General features: G+C 40.6%; 1 protein-coding gene across 5 annotated transcripts in view; it reads right to left on the minus strand.

Annotated features, from left to right (window-relative positions):
• The window catches only part of LHFPL2 (lipoma HMGIC fusion partner-like 2), a 92108-nt gene that overhangs the window by 11487 nt on the left and 58616 nt on the right, over positions 1 to 22005 (minus strand). For 4 of the 5 annotated variants that reach the window (XM_017743672.1, XM_017743671.1, XM_017743670.1 and 1 more), the window contains one exon: positions 6061 to 6839. In XM_017743672.1, the coding sequence (XP_017599161.1) occupies positions 6061 to 6490 (430 nt within the window). In that variant the 5' untranslated portion in view covers positions 6491 to 6839. Of the gene's footprint in view, positions 1 to 6060; positions 6840 to 7029; positions 7051 to 22005 lie in introns of those variants that run through there. The other variant, XM_017743673.1, reaches the window with a different exon arrangement.

The raw sequence follows: 22005 nt of genomic DNA on the forward strand, positions 1-22005 counted from the left end.
CAGGGCAGGGGTGTAAAGAAGTGCTCAGCATCTCACCTGTGCTGGTGGAAGTAAGAGACCTCAGTGTGCACATGTGGCACAGTAAAATGTTTCTCAGTGGGTAGCATGAGAGTCTCTCTCACATTAAGCACTGTTTGTTGGAAGAGATTTATGCTTGCCAAGATAATCAGCTGCCAAACTTGATCACTGAAAACCTGACATTTTTGTTTATTTTTCTATTAATTTTAATCTGCTGCATGTCTACTGGTTTCCAAGTACCTACCTTGATAGCGCAGGAGATGAGTCGACGACTGAATCTAACAGAACACTGAAATCTTCATTTTATTTCTTTGAAGTTACTAATGCTCTCCTTCAGGCTCAATAGCAATTTAGCACTTGAACTCAGTTTTCCTTCCCTGGCATATTCCAAGACAACAGTTCCCTTTGCTTGAACTTTCAGCAGCCAAGTGTGTATTAGATATCATGCTGGCATTGGGCCATATAGGTTACAGGAAGCACTATACCGCAGACAGCAAAAGCAGTTCAGACTGTCAGGATTTCCATCAGAAATCCCTCTCCCCTCCCTTTTTACTTTCTTCCCACCCCAAGTATTCAGAATTCTGGCATCAGAAAAGAAGAACTCTGAGCTGAATCCAAAGAGGAAATATGCTTTTTGAAAAATGCATGCTCTGCATTTTAGAAAGACAAACAAGAAGCTTCCTTGCCTTCAAGGGCAAAACCAACTCTTGCTCTGCTCTCCTGCTGCTTGGGTCCCTGGCCATGCAACAGCTTCCATTGTCTGCAGGCTATGTGAGCTCACAAGGTGATTTCTTCCTTACTCACCAGTTTGTCTCTTTCTCTTTTGTACTGCTTTTGTACAGGGTGATGCCACCTATAAAAGAATGTCCTAAACTATGCTCCAACTACCAATACTTTTTGCGTTACGCTCTGAGCATGGAAGAGCTCTAGATGCCTCATGCTCCTTCTACCTCAACTTGTGTCTCCTGCTTTTTCTCCCCTCTACGATGAAAGGCCTGGCTGACCTCCCGCTTCCTCCTCAGCTTCCTCCTCCACAACTCACTGGCCTCCTTACCTTCCAGCAGCCAGGAGTCTGCAGTCCCATGGCTGCACACAATACAAGCCCACCCTGTGTGGCTGGATCCTACTTCACCCACCCCACAAGCAGCTCCAGATCCTTGTCCCCTTCAGATGGCTCCTATCACACTCTGCTCAGGCCATCTTCCTTATCACCCAGCCTCCCAAAATGAAAACAATGCCAAGCAAGTGTAACAGGCTGAACAACAACTCAGCCCAAGAGACATAAAACAAACTCTTTCAGCAGCAAAGATAGACTGTTACACACACAGCTGGCTTGAAAATCAATTTCACCTCTTCATTGTAGAAAACTGCAGAGAAGTTTCCTTGCATTTGAGGGTAAAGCTGCACTCCTGGAACTGAACTATTGCCAGGTACTGCAACAACTTCTGATGGAGGAACCCTCTGAGATACCGAGAAAAGGAGAAAACAGGGACAGTCATAGAGGGAAATCATTAAAAGGTCAGAAGAAAGAATGCAGGAGAGCTTGTGAGACACCTGAGAAGAAAAAGTACTGTGAGAGAGCTATCATTGCTTGGGACTGAGCAGGGCAAGTGTCAGGGGGAAAAAAAAGCCTATCAGACCCTGGAAAAGAAGAAGCTGAGTCATTCCCCAGCAATGCTGGAGGAGAAACTGCTGGGGTGACAGAGGGAGGCCCAAAGCTGCAGCAGCTGGGCCCAAGCAGACAGGCTTCAACTAAGTTTCCAAGGGAGCTTAATGCTCTCTGGCCTGCCTGCAGCAGCCTTTGAAAACACAAACTTCTGCTTCAGCTGACTGGACACCTACCTGTTAAAGATGCAGCTGCCAGTGACACAGCCAGCTAAGCCACACGACAGCAAAATGCATCCATGCATTCACCTGAATAAACCAGAGACACTCTTTGGTGTGCACCTGGGACACAGCTGGTCTTCTGACTGATGCAACCCAATTTTTACATGCTTTTTTCCCCCATGCTTCTGTCAGGAAACAGTTTAATCAAGCCCCATTTGAGCTAGCAGACAGTGGACAGTGAACAGAGGAAGGGAGTGACCCATGAGAAGCCTTCCAGATGAAGCCATCAGCATCCTGGAAAGACTTTAGAGAAGCGGAACTATTTTATCTTCTTTTGGTAAATGTGCCTGGCAAGGCAGCCCTGCTCCAGCATGGCAAAACACCAGTAAAAAAAACTGAACTCCCAAACCCATTAGCCTTCCTGACATGTCAGCTCCCTTTCCCCACTGCTCTCCCCAAAGCCTTTGCAGGCTCTAATCTCCCCACAAAAAAACACAGGGGCTTGCTCAAGCTCTGTGGTTGAGATAATATTGGTGCAGCTAATTTAGCTTCCTCCCCGGGTGTGCAGGCAGGGTGCTGCTGGTGCATTGTGGCTCAGCTGCAAGTCAGGCAGCACTGGCTGTGGGGAAGGGGTTCTGTCTGCCCAGCTATGGCAGAGGCCAATAAAAGAAGCCAAGTTGTTGATTATGAACTTTATAAAGGAAACTACCAGAGATGGAAGCTGAACCTGGTTTACGCTCTGTCCTAAGCTCTCTTCGCCCTCCTTTGAGGCTAGGTTATGTTTATATTATATTACTTAGCAACAAAGTGAAGTACACAAGGCCAAATAAGATTCGTAAATACATACGCAACTACACTGCAGACATACCAACGTATGTCAGTAGGGGATCACCAATTATTTACTTCCTACAGCTACATGACTACTGTGAAAATTTACTTTGAATTGATTCTTGTCATTTCACATGTAATAATATCCTTCCTCCTCTAGCATCTGCATTTCAAGTGATTCACAGATTAAAAGTAGAATACTTTCCCTAAAAAGAAACACAAATGAAAGTCTTCTTGCTGCTGGATAGTAATTATCTATTCAATTACACATCTCTGTTCTCTGCACTCTCTAATGCAGAGAAAAGATGCTTATCCAGATGGAACAATCCTTAAACATCTCCAAAACCAGGGCTACTGATTACTGTTTCTACAGCTGCAGAATGAAAGGCACTGCAGTCTGAAAGTAAGTGGTAGAAGTTCTTGCTCTGTAACAAAGGAATTACAGGAGTTCAAACAAGAGCCATCTTTTTTTCCTTTACGGCTTTGTATTTCTCATTTTCTGCCACAAAAATAATTTTAAAAAATCCCCATAGTCTACATACGTGCATGGCTTCCTCCTGTTGATCTAAATGAGAGTTTGCACATTTGTGCAAGTGCCATAACAGAAAAGATGTTGCTTTCTGTTCTGTAATTTCACCGTAGGCATCATCCACAACCAGTCTTGCTAGACTGGGAAGATATATCCGGCATCTGTTATTGTTTTGTCGTGATGAATTCCAGGAATAAATGATGTTGTTGTATGTTTTTAATTATATTAAATCTCTACTGCAAAGATAGAGAGATTTTAAATGAGATTAAGTCTGCAAGATCCTGAGTTCCTGTAGATGACTCTACCATGTGTGCATCTCATCTTTGAAAAGGAGATGTTTGACGTACTTGCAAATATGGGACTGATACAGGCTGATTAACAAAATTATTTTGTGAATTCTTCTCCTATGCTTATTAAAAACACAATTGTTCACATTTGAAAGAACGATGTTATGCTTAAAATTATTAAGGCAGAGTTATATCTTGTTCTCTGGTCAGGGCATCAGTTTATCTATCATAATCCCTGTATGAATTAGCCATGCTGACAACAGTCCCTCTTGAGCAGCTTGCTTAAGCATTTTTCAAAACTCAGGAACTGAGAAAGTTGAAATTAGCAGCCACCATTAGTCATAAGGAAAATAATTGCAACTAAGTTAGCAGATGCTGTAATGCTAATGGCACAAAAGTAGCAGTGGACCCAATAAAACTAATCTTAAGAAAATGAGTTGTGAGCCTTGAGATGCCTGGCTGTAAATATTGGCAGGCGTACTTCTCATAGCAAGGTTTCAGTAAGGTGACCTCTCTCCTACCCAGTTTCATGATGTGTCATTTGTCTGAATTGTAAGAAGGGAAGTGCTTCCATGCTCACTACAACTCAAGAAGGACTGATCTATGCCCTAACACATAAGAAATGCTTTGTCAATTGTATTGTTCAATGTTTTAGGCTGCAAGTCCCATTATGTGTACAGCTGGATTGATAATAAAACATAAAATGGTCTTACCATGTATTTTCTCACAAAAGCATGGTCTCCAGAATGCTATTCTAAGACACCAGTACCTACTACCTGCTAATCCTAGGTGATAGACTAGGTATTTGGAGATGGTATCCGAGTTGTAAGTAAAGTTATCTTTTCAAAAGACCCAAACCTGACATGCTGAAGATCTATTTATGCTGCTAAGCAATCTCTCCCATACAAATACCCTTTCAAAAGAAAACAAGCAGTAAGTGCATCTCCTGGAAAAATACTCATGGATTATTTCTGAAGTATAGAGTAAGAAAGCAAGAAACTAACAACTTCCCCTGACTTAATCTGCACTGCCAAGCTGCTGCCTTGTCACACTGCTTCTGGCAAATTCTGTATACCAGGAGTGACTACAGCAAAACCTGTCATGTTCATCTAAAGGACCCTGACATGCTAATTGTATGCCATCATATGAACAGAAGCATCTTTAGCCAATCTAGGGACCTAATTCTGCTCCAGAAGCACAAACCTCACATTGTGGGTGACATGAAATAAGTGTTACACTTCAAAACTGAAGACAAATGGAGTAGACAATGGTGAGAGCCACCGAGGTAGTGCTTCAGGAGCCAGCATCAGCCAGTCCCTGGCATGTAACGCTGGCTCTAGGGGGTTGCAGCAGGCAGTAAAGTCAGTTTTCACCTACTTTCCCATGCGTATTTAGAATAAGATTATGTTAGGTCTCAACTAAGCAAATGAAACCATCCAGCTTCAGATAAAGGTCTGAGTATCTATCATTACATCTCCTGTTTAGGTATAGCCATCACAGAGATGTTTGACCACCTCAGTGGAGGTGAGAAGGGGGAAAGCTGGATTCATATTTAGAGCAAAACAAGTTAAAACCTAATTTTTGTTGTATTTAAATAATTTTGTGAATTGAAACCATCTGCTTAAGAGCACCACCAAGAGAGAAAGAGGAGGTGGCCCTGCTGATTCCCTCCCTCCTCACAGGTCTCTGAGGGCTGCCAGAGGCAGGGCAAAAGATCACTCTCCTCCTCCAGATGACCACAAACACAGAGAGCACAAAAGATGAAAACCTGTGTATAAGACAGGTTTTCCCCATAGCTCACTGGCAAGTGCAGAAAAATGAATATTTCTCTAACTAAGGCTGTTCAGGGTTGGTTTACTAAATCATTTAATCTCTGTAAAATCTACGGGTTTAAGCAGAAACACCAAATCTCTAGAACAAAATCATCTTTTCAGGCAAAGCACAGCTGACCCTTGGATAGTGAAAAGACAAGCTCACTGGGCTGTGTAACTGCAGCTGAACAATAAGCTGGCTAAAGGGAAGGTTTATCTCAAGGTATCACTTGTTAAACTCACAGCTTTGAACGAGGCTGCTTAGCATGAAATGCTGGAGGAACTGGGTGTGTGACTTCAACCAGTTCTTAGCCCTGGGGCGGTATTTACTCTCACCACAGTTGTGAAGCCTCTGAGACACTGAGGGAACTGCCTTCAGTCCATGGAAAAATTACTAAAGTATTGAGAGGGAGATAGACTGCCTTAAATATGAGTATTAACTTTGTTCTCTGCTGGTAGCAAAGGAGAGAAGCTTTTGTAACTGAAAGAAACTCAAACAGAGGAAAAAAATGAACAGCAAACAAAAGCAATGCTGGTCAGTTCATTTTGGCACACATCAGGCTGCAATTCTGCTGCCAATGTCAATGTATTACACGCTGTGTAGCTATAAATTTCAGTTACGTTTGAATAAACACCAGCATATAGAACTGCTTTGGGTCTGCCTAATGCAGTCTGCCTGCAGGCAGGCCAGAATTGTTGTATTTCTTCATCTGAATTACCCCCAAAATAAAAATTTTAGTTGCTCTCAAAGTGCACATACCTGCAATCCCTTGTAGTAGCCCACAGACGTTAAAAATGCTTTTCTTCATAATACTCTGCACACACATAGTAAAGACAGACACAAATGCCACGGTGCAGAGAATCATGATTCCCATGGCTAGGAAAATAGCAGTTGCCTGCCAGAACCCACTGGCAATCTCACTGAAGTTTTCAGCGTAAGGACCACAAAGTGTGTCTCGTCTAGAGAACTGCATGTGGGAGATCCTGGTGCAGCGCCCGTAGATGCCCAGTGTTGGGTGGTAGGGCTCCTGCAACCCCCCCGTTCTGTTGTCCACATCCTCGGAGCTTGAAGGCTTTGCTTTGCCAATCAGCCAGTCTGCACTCATGAAGGCAATGAGCTCTGCGAAAGCCACCACGATACTCAGGAGAGTCCACAGCATCGAGCGACATGTTACAATGACATGACACATATTGATGTCCAGGGCTTGTGATCAGTGCAGTACTCTTAAAATCCAGGCACAAGAGAGAAAAAATTAAATTAAAAAAGGAAAAAAGGACCCTAAGAAAATCACTGTGGCTGCTCTATTTACTCAACTCTCTCACAAAGGCTGAGATGAAGCTTCTCAGGAGAAAAAGTGAACAGCCCCAAGTTTTGAAAGCAGTGCAATCATTTGTTCTCTCTGTTTAGTTCCTTCTTTTTTCTTTTGGGGATGATGAGCTATGAAGTATGCTTTTCTTTCTTAATATTCATACTGGCACATGACACTGCTGGCTGGTGGGGGTGGCTACAAGGACTGCCCACTGTTCGACATCACACACCTACAAGAAAAGAGAAAACACATCAGCAGTAAGAAAAAAGTCATTTCCATCCCCACAACAAACCAAGATCTGGTGCAGATTTACATCAACATACAAAGCTCTAACAAGGGCTGGTCAAACAGAGCCTGCTGGAAACCTCCCTGATTTGTTACAGGGGAGTCATTAATCTCCCCCCACTGCCAATACTTACAGTATCTGCTGTGCCCTATCCCACGGTGGCTGTTTGTCAAACACTTTGTGAGCAAAGGTCTGAGTAACACACCCAGCGGTCCCACCCACTCCTACCACCACACCCCCATCATCTTCTTCTGGTCCAAATTACCAAGGGTGCTGGCAGTCACCCAGCAAAATGTTTGGACACGTTTAAGCAGTTTCACAGATGTGCAGCTCCTGCCTTCACTTTGGGGAGGCAGCACAGCCCGCCTTTGGGACAGAGGCTGAAGACAGCTCCACACTCTGTGGGCACCTAGGTGCAAGGGGCAACGAAGAAATCTTGTTCCAACCTTCCGGGTTTCTGCTGACTGCACCTTAGCCAACCCCGCCTCAAGAGGAGGTGAACAAGATTACAGTTGCAGACAGCTCACCCTGTGATGTGGTGACCCCTTTGAAGCCTGGATTTTGCGAGGAGTGGTGCCTCCCTGGCTTTGGGATCAAGGTTTGCACCAGTGTTTCAGGAAAATAATCTGCCTGCAAGTATGTCACACACCTCATCATGAACTGCATCCTGAACTCATCCAACACTGGCAGCTTCTGGTGACTTATGCCATTGTAAACAGGAATCTGTGGAAAAGCGACTGCCAAGTGGCCAAAAGCCGCAGTGAGAGGGGTTGCTGGTCAGCCTTGAGCTTCCTAACTCCCCTCAATTCCCCTCTTCCACAGCCCTGTTGACTGCAGCAAAATGCTCCCCAGGGCTTTCCCCAAGCCATAGCAGTGCCTTTCAACAGTGGCTGATGACATTCCCAGAGTTACACTTATCTTAGTACAAGAGGCAGAGATCACTATACTTCCAACTCCTATCCAAATATTGGCCTCAAAATAACAAACAGGTCATTGCACACGCCTCTGCTCTTGAACTGAAACTGTGTTGCCTGAAGGCAGAGTGGGAGCAGGAAATGCCCTCATGTTACCCCCTCCATGATGAAAATGTAGCACTTCCAAGTCTTCTTCACAAAACCCCAAATACTGACATTGAACTGGAGGCAAGAGTCAAGAACCAGATCTGGACCTCACTGCTGGGCTGCTGCAGTCACCAGAAGCCAGAAAAAGAGTAATCTTCACTATTGTTTTTAGATTTGTCATGGGGTTGGTATTTAATTTCTTAGGAGTTCTGAGTTGGGTGGTTAAGTATTAGTCCCACTGAATGCAAAATGAAACGCACACACACAGCTTCACACATTCAACATTTCATCCAGCAATTTCTACTCCCCCCTGTACTAGTTGTAGTGAATCACCTAGATCTGCAGATTCTTTCGGTGTAAGAGGCTTAAAGCTGATGTGGCAATAACAGAATTTGTCTCCTGTAGTTCAGTGTTTTGGCATTGCCTTAAAAAAGGGCTTTTAGTCATACTGGGAAAACAGTTCCACTAATTTCCTTTTTTTTGGGGGGGCGGGAGGGCAGTGAGCATTAAGTTTTCAAGCAACCTGATGTACTAATGACTTGAATACACCCTTTGTAATAACAGAGAGCTGAAGTGTCAGCCTGCCAAAGAAACTTAATTTGCCCAGTAGTTCCACTTCAAATAATGATTGGAATGTAGGAAATGTCCACTACAAATCTACATTCTTCTGATGTCATCTATGTGATTAAAGAGAATTTAATTGAAAATATCTTTATTTTTCTGAAAGATGCTCCAAAAAGCTCTCAAATCTGTATTTTTCTGCAAGAATTGCACCCATATGAACTCCTCATCTTTGTAATTCAAGGCTTTTCAGTGAGGTGGAAGGGACAAAAGAGCTGAACACCCATAATGGCTGTTACTGCTGACTCCGTACTGCTGAATATAAAACACCGTTTATGGAACACAGATGAAAACAAAGTTTGTATTTACTTAGGTAGGTGGAAATTCCAGATGAACACTGGCAGCCATAAAAACGTATCACTGATAACAAACATGTGATGCTGTACTAGAAGAAAAGACCACGGGGTTCTTTCCCAACTGAAATGTAAGCACAATAAATCACAGGAAGATTTTAAGACAGTATCTCCAGAAAAGTCACTGCATGAGCAAAACAGCCGGTCTAAGCTGACATGGAGGTCATATCAAATCTCAGGAGTTCACTTCCCTGTTGTGCAGCTAAGGGAAACTTTGCAGCATCTAAAAGTTAGGTAGTAGATGTCATTGAGAACTACAGCTCAACTGAAAATACTCTAGTTTTGAATAAAATCTGTACAATTCAGCTTTTCTGAGGTAACGAGTGCTTTATTCTGGTGCAAAACATACCAAGAGCCAATACACATGCCGATGTACCCTTATCCATGGGAGAACTTCTGCATAAGCTTTTTGTTGCACTAGTGAGGTGCTGAAATGAGAGTACCATTCACCTACAAGTCCTTTTTGTCAGGCAGACAAAAACATATACAGTAGGATGGTGAGCCCAGAGGAGGGGCAGAGGCATTTCTTTCTGAGACTTAGTGAAGAAAGATTGTCGATTAAGTACTGAAGACAAGTTCCAGTTCAGTCACATTTATGTAGTTAACCTTTTCTCCCCAAGAACCTCTTCCCTCTTCTCGTTCCAACAACCTCCTCCCCTCTGTGGCTTTCGCAATGAACCTAACCATCTCTCATGCAGCTCCAACAATATGTCTGTGCCATACATGGAAGCCTTTCCAGCTACAGGCTGTGCTAAACAACTGTGCTTCATGAAGCTTCTCTCTGCTCACCCCCTGCTTTTTTTTTTATTATTTTTGCTCAGCAGAAACTCAAACCAGGCCCTTGCAAGGCTGAAAACTAGCTGTTTATTCCTCCTCTCAGTTTCCCATCCCTCAATAAGTTTTTTCCATGACAGAACTGTATGTTCTTCACGGCATGCCACTCAGTATCCACTTCTGACCGACTGTCAAAATATTTGCTTTGACAACCCAAATTCAAAATACACAGTGGTTCTTTAACCCAAAAATCTTTTGGTATTAACTCATTCAAAGTAATTCTCGCTGAAGAAGCAGATTACAAAAAGTAGCCTCACCCCGTACTCATTTGGGCCTCCCCCTATTTTTACTGTTACATTCAACAACACTGGTGTGGAAGGAGGCCATCCATGCTTGGAAACAGCCCTGCACAGCAAGTGCTCATTTGAGCCACACACCATGGCAGCACGAGGGTCTTGGCAGTGCCATTCTGGCCCACCATTTAATCCACATTCCTTGTCTCGACAGCACAGCTCTTGGATGGGTCAAAACTAAACCCTCAGCTTCATTTACCTGGCTACCAGAACCCTGCTCATGCTCACTGCATTAAGTGATGTCTAACATGGTGAATAGATGTCAACGAAAACATCAGATCCTCAAAACATCCAAAGAGAATAAGAGTTCTCAAACGCAAAATTCTTTTGGCTGTTTTAATCTAACAAATCAAACCAACGTAAAACATTGCTAAAACTTTCTTTCTCTTCAGATTCAATTTTGACAGCCAGATACACTGCCTCCAGTCATACTTTCACATCTCTAGCTAGGACTACTCAACTGTTGCCTTTTACTACACAGTACGTCTATATTCAAAGTATATAAACAACATCTATTTTTCTGAACTAGATAAAGAAACAAAATTGCCTCCATTTTGCTTACTGCCAAAACCAGAAAGTGAGAAGCTGATCCAAATTATAATATTTGAATTAAGGTTTTGATTTTAAAGATGTTGAGCTGCAGGGTTTTGCTTTGGCATACCAGCCAGATAGAAAAGAACAGCTGCAAAGTTCAAATCTGAGTCAATCACATACCACAGCTGTTTATTTTAAAAAGGTATCCCACAAGCAGTGTACAAGAGCACCACAAGTACCTTGCAGAACAATGTTATGACCAGTCCTTCATGCTCCCCTTACGATTTGACTAAAGTCAGCGGCTTATGATTCAGCTTTTGCCCTTTCCAGCCCAGTTCTGTCAGCTCAAGAGTGAGAATAAATCATCTTTAGATAAGTGGCTTTTGGCTTGGCTTAAGCAAACAGCTGAATGGAAGGCCACACAGACTGCTGAAGCCATCCCAGTTTATAAAATAAATCCAAGCACAGTTAGACATTTTCTTCTGAAGTTTGTTGGGGTCCAAAGTACAACTACATGGAGGAGTTTCTAAACCTTGTTTACAATACACAAGCTTGAGCATCTCATAACCCAAAATGTGCAAATCTTGGAAGCTTGGGTACTGCTTTCTCTGGAATGTTGTTCATTAGCAGTTATAAACTCTCTCAATATGCTTTGAACTATGAGAGTGGAAGTGGCTCCTATTTGTGTTGGTGTTGACCCACTATTTAAAACAAACAGAAAGAGGCTCACACACCAAGACTCAATTACCTCGAGCTGACCCCCACTCAGGTTGACAGGAGCTCCCACTTTAAGAAGCTTCCATCCTTAGGTGTTATTGGACAAGCAAACTATTCAATTGTGAGCTCACCCTGCCTGGCAGAATGAGGCAGCCATCAAACCACTGAGGTAAGAGGGACGGCACTTAAGACTGTGTGGTATGAGCACTAGATATGGTTCATTTCCTGGATAAGTGATAAATGTTGGTAAATAAAATTCTCCTCCCACTTGGTCCTCTCACCATTCTTACAGGAACTGCTGTTCAGGAGGAGATGGCAGGTTTCTGCCAACATCCAATCAGTCTTCAAAGTAGTGGAGTGGATACCAAGCAGCATTTCTCAGGAGATAGAAAGGTGCACCTCTGCATTTCTACCCCACACAATTAGAGGTGACTTGCAAACGTAAGAAAAGGTACAATCATCACATTCCTCTGTCACAAGAGAACAGGGACAAGGATTAGTACTTAAGGAAAGACCAGCTGTCCCAAAAAGTTTGGTGCAGGCTCTCTGTGCAGACCACAAGGGGCTCTGCTGGCACTGGTTTCTGATAAGCACTGTATACTCACCACAGGAAGCACCTGGACCAAAAAGAGGGAAGGACACTTCATTGTGTCTTTCCTTTGTTTTTTTAAATATAACACATTTCAAAGTCATCAAAAACACTCAGTGTCAGATAACAAAACAGGAGAAGGTTCTTTAAAGCTGAAGTGGTTGCACAACTTAAGACAAATAGCAGAGAATAAGCAAAGGATTCTCCATTGACCTACGTATTTTCATCAAATTATTGCCTACCTAAACAACATTCCAGAGCAGACCTTTTTAGTTGAAGAACAAAGAGCAAAGTTTTGATAAGTCTCCACTTTTGAATTAGAGTGAACATTTGCATATCTCATGAATATTTGACCATTCTAAACCTGCACGGGTATATTAATAAGTGCATTACTGTGGCAGGTGGTTGAAAACACATCAGACTAAGCAGATTAATTTCACTGGTAATGGAAGGAATGTAGACTTATGATGATGTTCCTGCTGGCACAATGTAAGATGTGAATGGAAAACTAAAATATTTTTCAAAGTAGCCAAAACTCACCGAAGTACGCTAATCAAATTTCTATTTCCTTGTCTGTCCTTTGAACTGCCCTGTTTACTTCAGCCTCTCCCTACCAAAGGAATGTAGATGTAAAATTTAAATTAAACTATCCCTCATGTGCCCAAATATTATGTACAACAATAAGTGAAAAATAAATATATAGAACAAAATAAAAGAATTCTGACAGTGACTGTTGGTCTCCTGAAGCTAGACATGATGTTTATCCCATTCCATCTTGCAAATGATGTGGAGTATGCCATCTAATTACAGGTGGATTTGTTTCTAGAATACATCACTGTAAAAGAAACAAATATAAAACTTCTTTCCAACTTTTAAAAAAAGAGCAGTTGAAATGTACTATTCTTTTTCTGACCTCATTAAAAGCCATGGCAAAACTCCCACTGACTTTAATGGGGTCAATACATCACTGAGAAATCACTACAAGAATGAAAGTTTCCAAATTTTCAGACCAACTGCAGGGGAGGTTTAAACACAGAATTCATTTCCCTCTTTCCTTATCCAGACAAAACTTTGCTTATTGCCCGCCCCCACTAAGAAGGGATCAAGCTAACTCAGATTTCCATCATTGCCTCTGAACCACAACCTCTCAAGCTGGAGATTTGTTCCATTGCTCTGTATTTATTGACTTACAAAATTCCTTAGCTCTGCAGCCATTACATTGTGTTTTGAAAATTTACTTGAAATCCTCTGTAATTCCAAAATTTATTAAAGCCTACAATGTTAAGAAAAGCTAATGTGTAGTATTTCTATTGTTGCTTCTCAGGAGAAAACTACACATCACATCAAAAATCATCACTAAGGGAGCAATCTTGGCTACAATTAGTGATAGTCTAACTGCTCAGGAATTTACCAACTGGGAGCAGAATCATGAGTTTCCTTTCCTACTTTGATTTCTCACTAGCTCACTGAAGTCTTAATCTTCAAAAGTCTCAGCTGAAGCCCCCTTTTTTGGTTACCTACATTATCACACCTGTCAAGCAGACTCAAATATTCATTGTGTTGTGATTACTTCTTACAACTCCTAACTACAGCTTCTAAAGGAGTCTGATCAGAAAAAAAAGGAGGTTAGGAGGAAAATGGGAAGTCAGAAGGAAGGAACTACTAATATTTGGTAGTAACAAATCCTTGCTATTTTTATACAAAGGATTTTTACTTTAAAAGGGAGCCAGACTATGGCTATTTAAATATTTAATAGTGTATGCATAAGCTAGAGCATCAGAACAAAAACACTTGGAATCTGTGCTTGTTGTAAAAAACAGTTCACTCCCATGAGTTCATTGTGACAGATTTGGAACTACTCTTAATAATTTATTAATATTGTATTAAGATATTTATTATACTAATATGTTGGTTATTGTGTAATATGAGACTAGTGAGAAAAACAGGCAGGAAAGGAAAGAATGACTCAGTTGTGACACTTCTCAGCAAACTAGGGAATTGCTTACTAAAAAGACAATACTAGCTCAGGAAAAGCCTAACAAACACAGCAGATCAAAGATCTGAGGATTGTTTAGGAAGGAACAGCCTCTCAAACTGGAGGGAAGAGAAGCTGTTTTAGACAAACAAGCTTAAGAGAAAGGACCTATGGGATGTGCCTATTGAAGTTAGGCCAACATGGGATACCATATTGGGCTCTTCATTTGCCCTTGCCAAAGCAGACAGCCCTGCAAACAGCCTTGGTTCCTTGAATCAAGGAAAACATCACTTCAGTTAATTCCCAAAAGGAAGCCATTGCAGTATCTCCTTTCACATTTGTGGCTCTGTTAGCAGAGCAACCACAAAGGTTATGGCTCTGCAGCCTGTCTGAACAGCCAGGGGTGGGTCATTCTTCAGCTGAGACAACATCTGAGGCTGTAGACCCGAGGACTGACCTTTGAGAGCGGAAGGACCCAGAGGTGTTTGCACTGTTACTCACTGCAAATGCCTGTAAACAATCTTGTACGTCAGTCCTTCCAGAATGCCACTAAAGAGAAAGACACCTCACAGGTATCGACTGCTCCCAGGTTCATGATGTGTAACACTCACACAGCAAGGAAAGAACAAACTTTTGGCATAACAGGATCTTTGCACAGCAAGCTACCTGCTACGATACCAGTGAGTGTTGAGATGGAGAACCTTTCTTGTCTCAAAATGTATGTAATCATTTTTCTTCTTCTTAATGCAAACTGAAAGTAAAACATTCTTCAGAAATAATCAATACAGACAAGCAGCTCAGCACAGTAATGCATAAAACTTGTGTACATTACAGGAACACCCTTACTGTGACTTTTCATTGTACTTGAACTGAGGAGAACCAGTGGTAGCTCAAGTAACTGAAAAGGGTTGTCATGGATCAGAGTTGCCATGTTTCTATACTGGCAAGGATGTCTGAAGTATCTAGGCACCACATATAATAGTAAACTTGAAAAGAGTGCACGAGAAACCCCTTATCCAGGAAAAGGCAATGTACTCAGAAACTGGCATATCTGTGTGCACATCTGCTGAATATGAGCTTTAGTTGTTATTAATGGATAACCTCTTGACTGTGGCCAAAGAGAGAAGAACTGAAATATTTTCAGTACTGCATATTTCATTTATCAATAATTACAGGAATGCTGTGTTCAGTTGGGATCTCTAAAATGGAAGCTCACTGCAAAGAGCTTGGAAAAATCTAGACTAATAACTGAAATTCTGGAAACCCCATTTTAGAGCAAGAAGCAAAAATAAACAGATGATTTATTTCAGCAACTGGGTTTAATTCTAAAGCCAAGATTGGAGATACTGCAAGAAGCTGAGCCATGTGCAAAATTCTGGCTTGTTTTATTTCAATTTGACTTGCTAGACTAGATAATGTTAACAGTCCTTTTCTGTCCTTAAAACGTGTACAACCACGAAAATGAATGTTTGTAGAGGGGGAAAAAAGTGCATCTTTCTCGGCTTGACTTTCTCTGAAAATGCTGTGATGCCTCTGTCTCTGACATCATGTGGTTTGTGTCACAGAAGCACTTAATGGTGCAAACTAAAACTGGACCTGTGTGGGGATATGCATATAGGTCTGGTAATGATCCACCTTACTGCCATATAAATACACAGGCAAAACAAAAGGAAGAAGGTATAAATAACCATCCCAGTCCTCCGGATGAGATGTTCCTCACTCATGTAACAAAATCTGCAGCAATACTGGGAACTGAACCTAAATGCTGCCACTAGAAACCCTAAAACTTTGTGGATTTAACATACTCTGCAGAGTCACGCACCGTGCCAAACACTTTTCTTGTCATCCTTTGAACACAAACCTCAGCTATTCCTGTGTCACTTTGAATTTCTAGCCCTGACACACCACATGCTGATGTACTTTTCCTTCTCCACAAAGGCGGACCGTGGACATGGTCACATTTCCAATAGTGACTTTGATTTTCTGCTCACTGAGAAATGGCTTAGTTAAACTGTGATTTTTTCCTACAGTATTCACTGCTGAAATAGGCAATTCCCACAGCAACATTGCACAATAGCTGCAAAGAAATTCACCTCCAAAGAAACACACTTACCTCTATGACTAGCTTTTCCCACTTGTACTTCAGAGAAGAACATAAATTTACTTGTAACATCTTTAGGGGATGATTTCCCACATATGTACCTCATTGAAGAGGATGAAGCTACAGATATTCACAGGTCCCACTAGGTTGTAGGGAGTGGACTTCCTTCACAGCAGACCACCTTTTTATGTACTGGGTTGGTTAGTTGCTTTCAGTTTTCAGCAACATTAATGCTTTTGAAAGCAAATGCAGTCTACAGACTAGTGGGAGGGTGACGTTGGATTGTACTGTTGCCAAAGGGTGGAAAGTTCTTCATTATGTCTTTCCCATTAGGAAATGCAAATGAATCAAAATCAAACCTGCATATCTGAAGATCTCCCAAGGCATAGACAGATAGCTATCACTAAGAAAAAAGTCCCTGCGTACTACAAGCGTTATGGAAATCCGTCTGCTCTGTAAGTTTCAAACGTTTAACTGAATTCTGAAAATTATCTTTACATATAACATTATCTATTAGATCTCCTTGTAGCACTTCAAGTTCTATGTAAGCATAGAACTTCATGGCGAAATTAAAAGTATGGTACAAGAAACAGCTTCATTAACTGTCCATCATGGAAACTGCTGTTTCAAACCAATTCTAAACAGTGCACTCACTGCATTCTGTATGTTGATAATGACTATTACTAGCATTAACTGGTTCTTCAAAACAAATGGTTGCAAATGGTAAATTTTATCTTCTGTTTCCTAATAAATGCTCTCCTAAAAACAAACTTATTTTATCAGAGGCAAAAATAATTAAATTTGAATAAATCATTAATAGCACGTAAAAAGCTGAAAAAAATTATGGTCATTCAGACTAGACATGCACTTAAACTTATCAGAATTTTACTCAGAATCCCCAACCTGGAACAAACTTCCTACTTGAGTATTTACTTTTATCTCAGGTGAACAGGACATACTCTTTTGCCAGTGTTTGTCTATTTGGTTATGTTAAGATTGCAGAATTAAAAGTTCAGATAATGCAATCAAATAAGCAAAACCATTTTAGCCAAACCAGAATATTGAACAAACCATATTTTCTCTGGTTTTTGGTTTGCTTGGTTTTTTTCCAAGATGCTTAGCCCAATGTTCTCTCACTTTTGAGCAACAGAGTTATGACATGTCCAAAGCATCAAGGGAGAGAAAATAAAGAAAACAAATCAAAATAGACTACTTAAACATAGAGACGACAAAAACATGCAGGCAGAAAAACCAACACTATAATCTATAAAACAGGCTGGGGGGGAATTTTTGAAGTTTTTTTCTAGTGAAGCATTGCCTAATGTACTGAAATGTTTTCCAATGACTGCTACCCATTATTAAACTTCAGATCTCCAACAATGTGTAAAATCTTGCTTTGCTATCTGACACAGCTTAAGTTTTCTCTTGTGTGTATATATATATATATATGTAACAAAAAATCTTGGAAACATTATTTCCTTATGAAATAACTACACTCTTCCCGAATAAAAGTCAAATCAGGAGATTTATCTATTTGGACAGATAAAAGAAAAAGGATGATAAAATTCTTATTTTATTTATAGTTAACCAGTAAAAATACTTACATTAAAGGTAAACTTCAAAAGTTATCATCTCACAGCTCTAAGAAAAAAACCTAAAACTGTAACAAATTCCATAATCCACTGAATAAATCAAACAGGAAGAAAACCAGCTTCAATGCACATCCAGTGCCCTGCAAGTCTCCAAGCACCGTTGGATGAGCAGTGTCTACAACACTTGCAGATCATCAGCTTGTCATCTCTTGTGCCAAAATGGCACAACAGGCTCCCCTTTTTATCTTTATGTCAGAGAATACAATTCTACAGGAAACAGGAAATAAAATTCATTAATCTGTGTTCAGTGAATGCCATCTTTAGTAAAAATAAGGGATTGTTTCTTTTGGGATATTGTTTACCTTTTACAATTTAATTCATCCATCTGGTGTTTTGCATAGGATAAATTCCAAGAATACACTGGTTGGTGTACACTGCATTCACTTTACTAGGGTAAACCAGAAATTACCAAGGTAAAAACCAAAACTCAACAAGGCTGAATGAAGCGTCTGAGTCCTTGCTTGTGTGATCACTTTTTCCCTAAGCTTTCACAATGGCAGGAGTAACAGAAAAAAGCTCTCAAAGCTTTTTGGTGCAGCCTGGTCTATTTGCAGCACAGCCAGAACAAAAGATTTAATGGGACTGACTCATCATTTGGGTAATGATCTCATCTGAATTGAGCTGTGAAAATACCAATTTGCTTGAGATGATGTAACTGCTGTTGCAAAATCTAGATTCCTCAGTAGCTCTCCTAGAAAGAAGGCTTTGTTGTAAGACAGAAGTGAGAGGCTCTTCAAGCAGATGGTCCTGGGGATGTGCCCAAAGGCCAGTTGGTACATGTGCACAGCCAGGTGAGAGCTGCCAGCAGTGCTGCAGCAGCCTCCTGGCAGCAGGCTGTCTTCTCACATCTGCAGTTTGTGCTCTGTGCCCTTGCAGGTTCTCGTAGGGCTGAGATCCACATCAGCTGCTTGCCTTTGTGTTTGGAAAAACTCAGCATGTACCAGTCTTTGATGGTGAAGCTGTCACCACTGGCTTTGTTGCTGGTGTCATCTGCACAGCAGGTGATGCCTGTTTTGCAGCATTATTTTACAATGCTGTCTGGGTAATTCTGGATAGAGCACAAGAAAAAATTGCTTATCTTTCACCAAAATTCACAGAAAATTCCATTTTCTCTGGACTGGAAGAGACAAATTGGTGCAGGAGATGCCACAAATGGTGGCAGTTGTGTTCCTCTGTGTTCAAGGTGTGTGTCATTGGCTTCAAGAACACTCACATTTGTCTACTGTGCATGTTTTTTCCAAAAAAAGGAAAGAACTACTTTGTTCCTTTTTTACTACAATCAAAATCTGCTATCCTATTTAGTGAAAGGGAACATAGAAAGCAGAAGATATTAGATGGCAAAGTTATCATTTTTTATTCTTCTTTCTTAGTATGGTGTTTATTAATATTACTTATTTTTGTACAGTTTCAAAACCAAACTTAGGGCGATTCCTGCCCTATAAGCAGTATTTGTATTTGCTCATCATGATCATGACCTTGGCAGTGTGACCTTGTAGCGGTATTGAACTCTCCAATGCTTTTACAAAATACAGAGAGTTACAAAAGAAGAGCATCAGTATTCACTGCAGGGTGTTTAACAAATTATCAGAAAAATTCTCAAGAGTTTTAGGCCTTTTACCTAGAATATGCTCAGTAGCTTGTCTCCCAGCTGCAGGCTGAAATAAGAAACTGCAGAAATTGTACAGTAGCACTGCACTGCAACCAAATACTACTTGCAGGATGTGCACACCCCAATCCTCTGTATTCCACAGTCACTGTCTTGTATGCAAGAGGGCTTTAAACAATAGAAACTGCAATAAAATATGCTGAAAGAACAAAAATGCACATAGCTCCTTTCCCCAAATGTGGAAAAACTTCTGTCTACCAAATTTTGGCTTTTTTATGACCTGTTACAACAAGATCATATACAAATGGTCTAGTTGGTTGGTTTGTTGTCAAACAAACAAACATGACAGGTTAGGTTAGATCAGATGTGTGTGTCTGAAATGTAAAATTAGTATGCTGGTCACAGTCATACCTAGTAAAACAATCCTCTCCCTTGTTTTCAAACTCATATTTTTGTTTAAGGGTTTTTTTTTTTTCACAGGAAGCTATAAAAAGAAACAATAAGCAGAAAGTACTTAAACCACAAGCAAATGCAAGGAAGAGATAAGGTGAAATACTAAAAATAAATCTGGAGCAGTTGCAAGTGGTGAGGAAGCAAAGCAACAGTAAAACATCCATTTCTTTATGCAAATACAGTTTAAAAGAAAATAAATAAATAGGAACCAGCTGGTGAGAGGAAGAGCATGGTGGAACAAAGCACACTATGGGAATGAAAACACAGGCTGTTACAATAACCTGTACAGGAAAGCTGCATGCATAAGGGAAGGTCAGTGCAGTTTTACTGTAATCAGAGACAATAACAGTGTGCTACAATATGAAGAGGAACAATAGGAAAGGTGGACATTCTACTGTGCCTGTGTGGAGACTGATAGCTCGTTCATACTCCAAGACTCTCGCTGCTTACAGCCAACTCAGAAAGCCTGTGCCATTCCCCAAGAAAACCCAGCAGGCCAGCTCAGCAGCACCACCACATCTTGACAACACTGGAGCAAAAATAAAGTCTGCCTGAGCTGGGGAAGGTCTGACACAAAAAGGTGTCCTAGCATCTTACAGATTCTTTTCAGCACTCACCAGCACAAAAAGTGACGTTACCAGAAGTCTTGTAATACAAATGTTAAATGATGACCTAGGAAAAGTGATGCTGAATTTTATAAGAAGCTGTAAAAGAATGGCAGATAATTTAAATGTGTGCAAAAGAATGGTCAGTCACTGCTTAACCTTTAAAAACTCTTGGGGAAGTTGTAATAAGAAGTTTAATATAAAAGACTGAAATTTATCAAACAGCAGTAACATTTCAATATTGAAGAATGTAGTGCTGGAGGGTAAAAGAATCAACCCTTACTCAACTACGACCACGAAACAGGAAACCTATGAACTCTTATAAGCAATTCCCTTAAAATCATGAGGAACATGAGATTATGGAAGTAAGTCTAACCTTTTAATGGACTGCTTCTTTAGAATGACATGTTAAACGCCAAAGTTTAAAATACTGTTTCTTTGGGAGGAGAAGACCAAGAAGGGTCTTCAAGCAGGCAGTGATCCCTCTGTGCAATTTAAATTATATTTTGTCTCCTGAAAATACAATGAAAAAATGCACAGAAGAACGCTGCTGAAGACAACTTGCGTTATGCTAAATCTGGATACATCATCCCGCAATCAAAGTTCAAATAATCCAGTTTCCTAAAGCTACCATTGAAAGTCTTGTAACTGAGGGATCATAGCTTTCAAGAGCTGCTAGGGTTAACAGAAGTTTCCCTTCACTCTGCAGAGTCATGCCCTGAAGATCATGATGAGCAAATACTAATAGTGCTCAGAAAGCTGGAATTACCCTAAGCTTGGTTTTGAAACCATCCAAAAACAAGCGTCTAGCAGCACTGCACTGAGAAAAATAATGATGACTTGTCCATTTCCTCATCTGCTTTCTAAGACAGCAGAGGAAAAAAGCATTCATTTGGGTTTGTTGGCAGTGTACTTATGTACACTTACCGTGCATGAACAAGCAATTCCTTTATAAGACAAATGAAGGATGCAAACAATTAACAGAGAAAACATCAATTTGCCTTTTCTCCATCTCTGTCTTGGTAGATGTAAGTTGTGTTTGCATTAATAGTGAAAAACTGGGGATACTGCACATTTTTGAAAAGCATGTGATTGTAAGAATATACTATACCTTGGTTGATGAAGTGAGGTAGCATACAAAGAACATAGTTTTAAAAAAAATATTCATGTTTAATTTGATAAAATTAAGCATAGAACAGATTTTTAAGTCTGACAATACTAAAACACATCAAAATTAATTCAAAGTCATGCTCCACCACAGTTTCTCAGGGAGAAACTGTTATTCCAATACACATAAAGTGTTATGGATGCTGTCAAACTGATGTTCTGTAAAAGCTAGACAGAAAAAGGAGAATACATCCCACCCACTTTTTCCCCCTGCCATGAAAGCAAGAAATTGAGGCCCATTTGTTTCCAACAACAAAATTCAGGCAATGCTCTCTGAGGTGGAGTGATGGGGTTGTGTATTTGGTTTTACTTTGAAAAAAATTGTTAGATATATTCTCCAGATATATAGATATATTCATGTGTAATATTATTTAGCTCCTAGTTAAAAAAATGTGACTTAAACACAAAACAAATACAGACTATGATACTGATCTTTGAACTGGTAAAATGCTTTCATGTACCCACCAGAATATTAAGACACAAATCCCTCTGGTTAGTGACATTGTCTGAATTCAGTTCCCAGAAGAAAGTAATACACAACACCAAGG

This window comes from Corvus brachyrhynchos, unplaced genomic scaffold (assembly GCF_000691975.1).
Source record: "Corvus brachyrhynchos isolate BGI_N302 unplaced genomic scaffold, ASM69197v1 scaffold8, whole genome shotgun sequence".
NCBI classification, from domain to species: Eukaryota; Metazoa; Chordata; class Aves; order Passeriformes; family Corvidae; genus Corvus; species Corvus brachyrhynchos.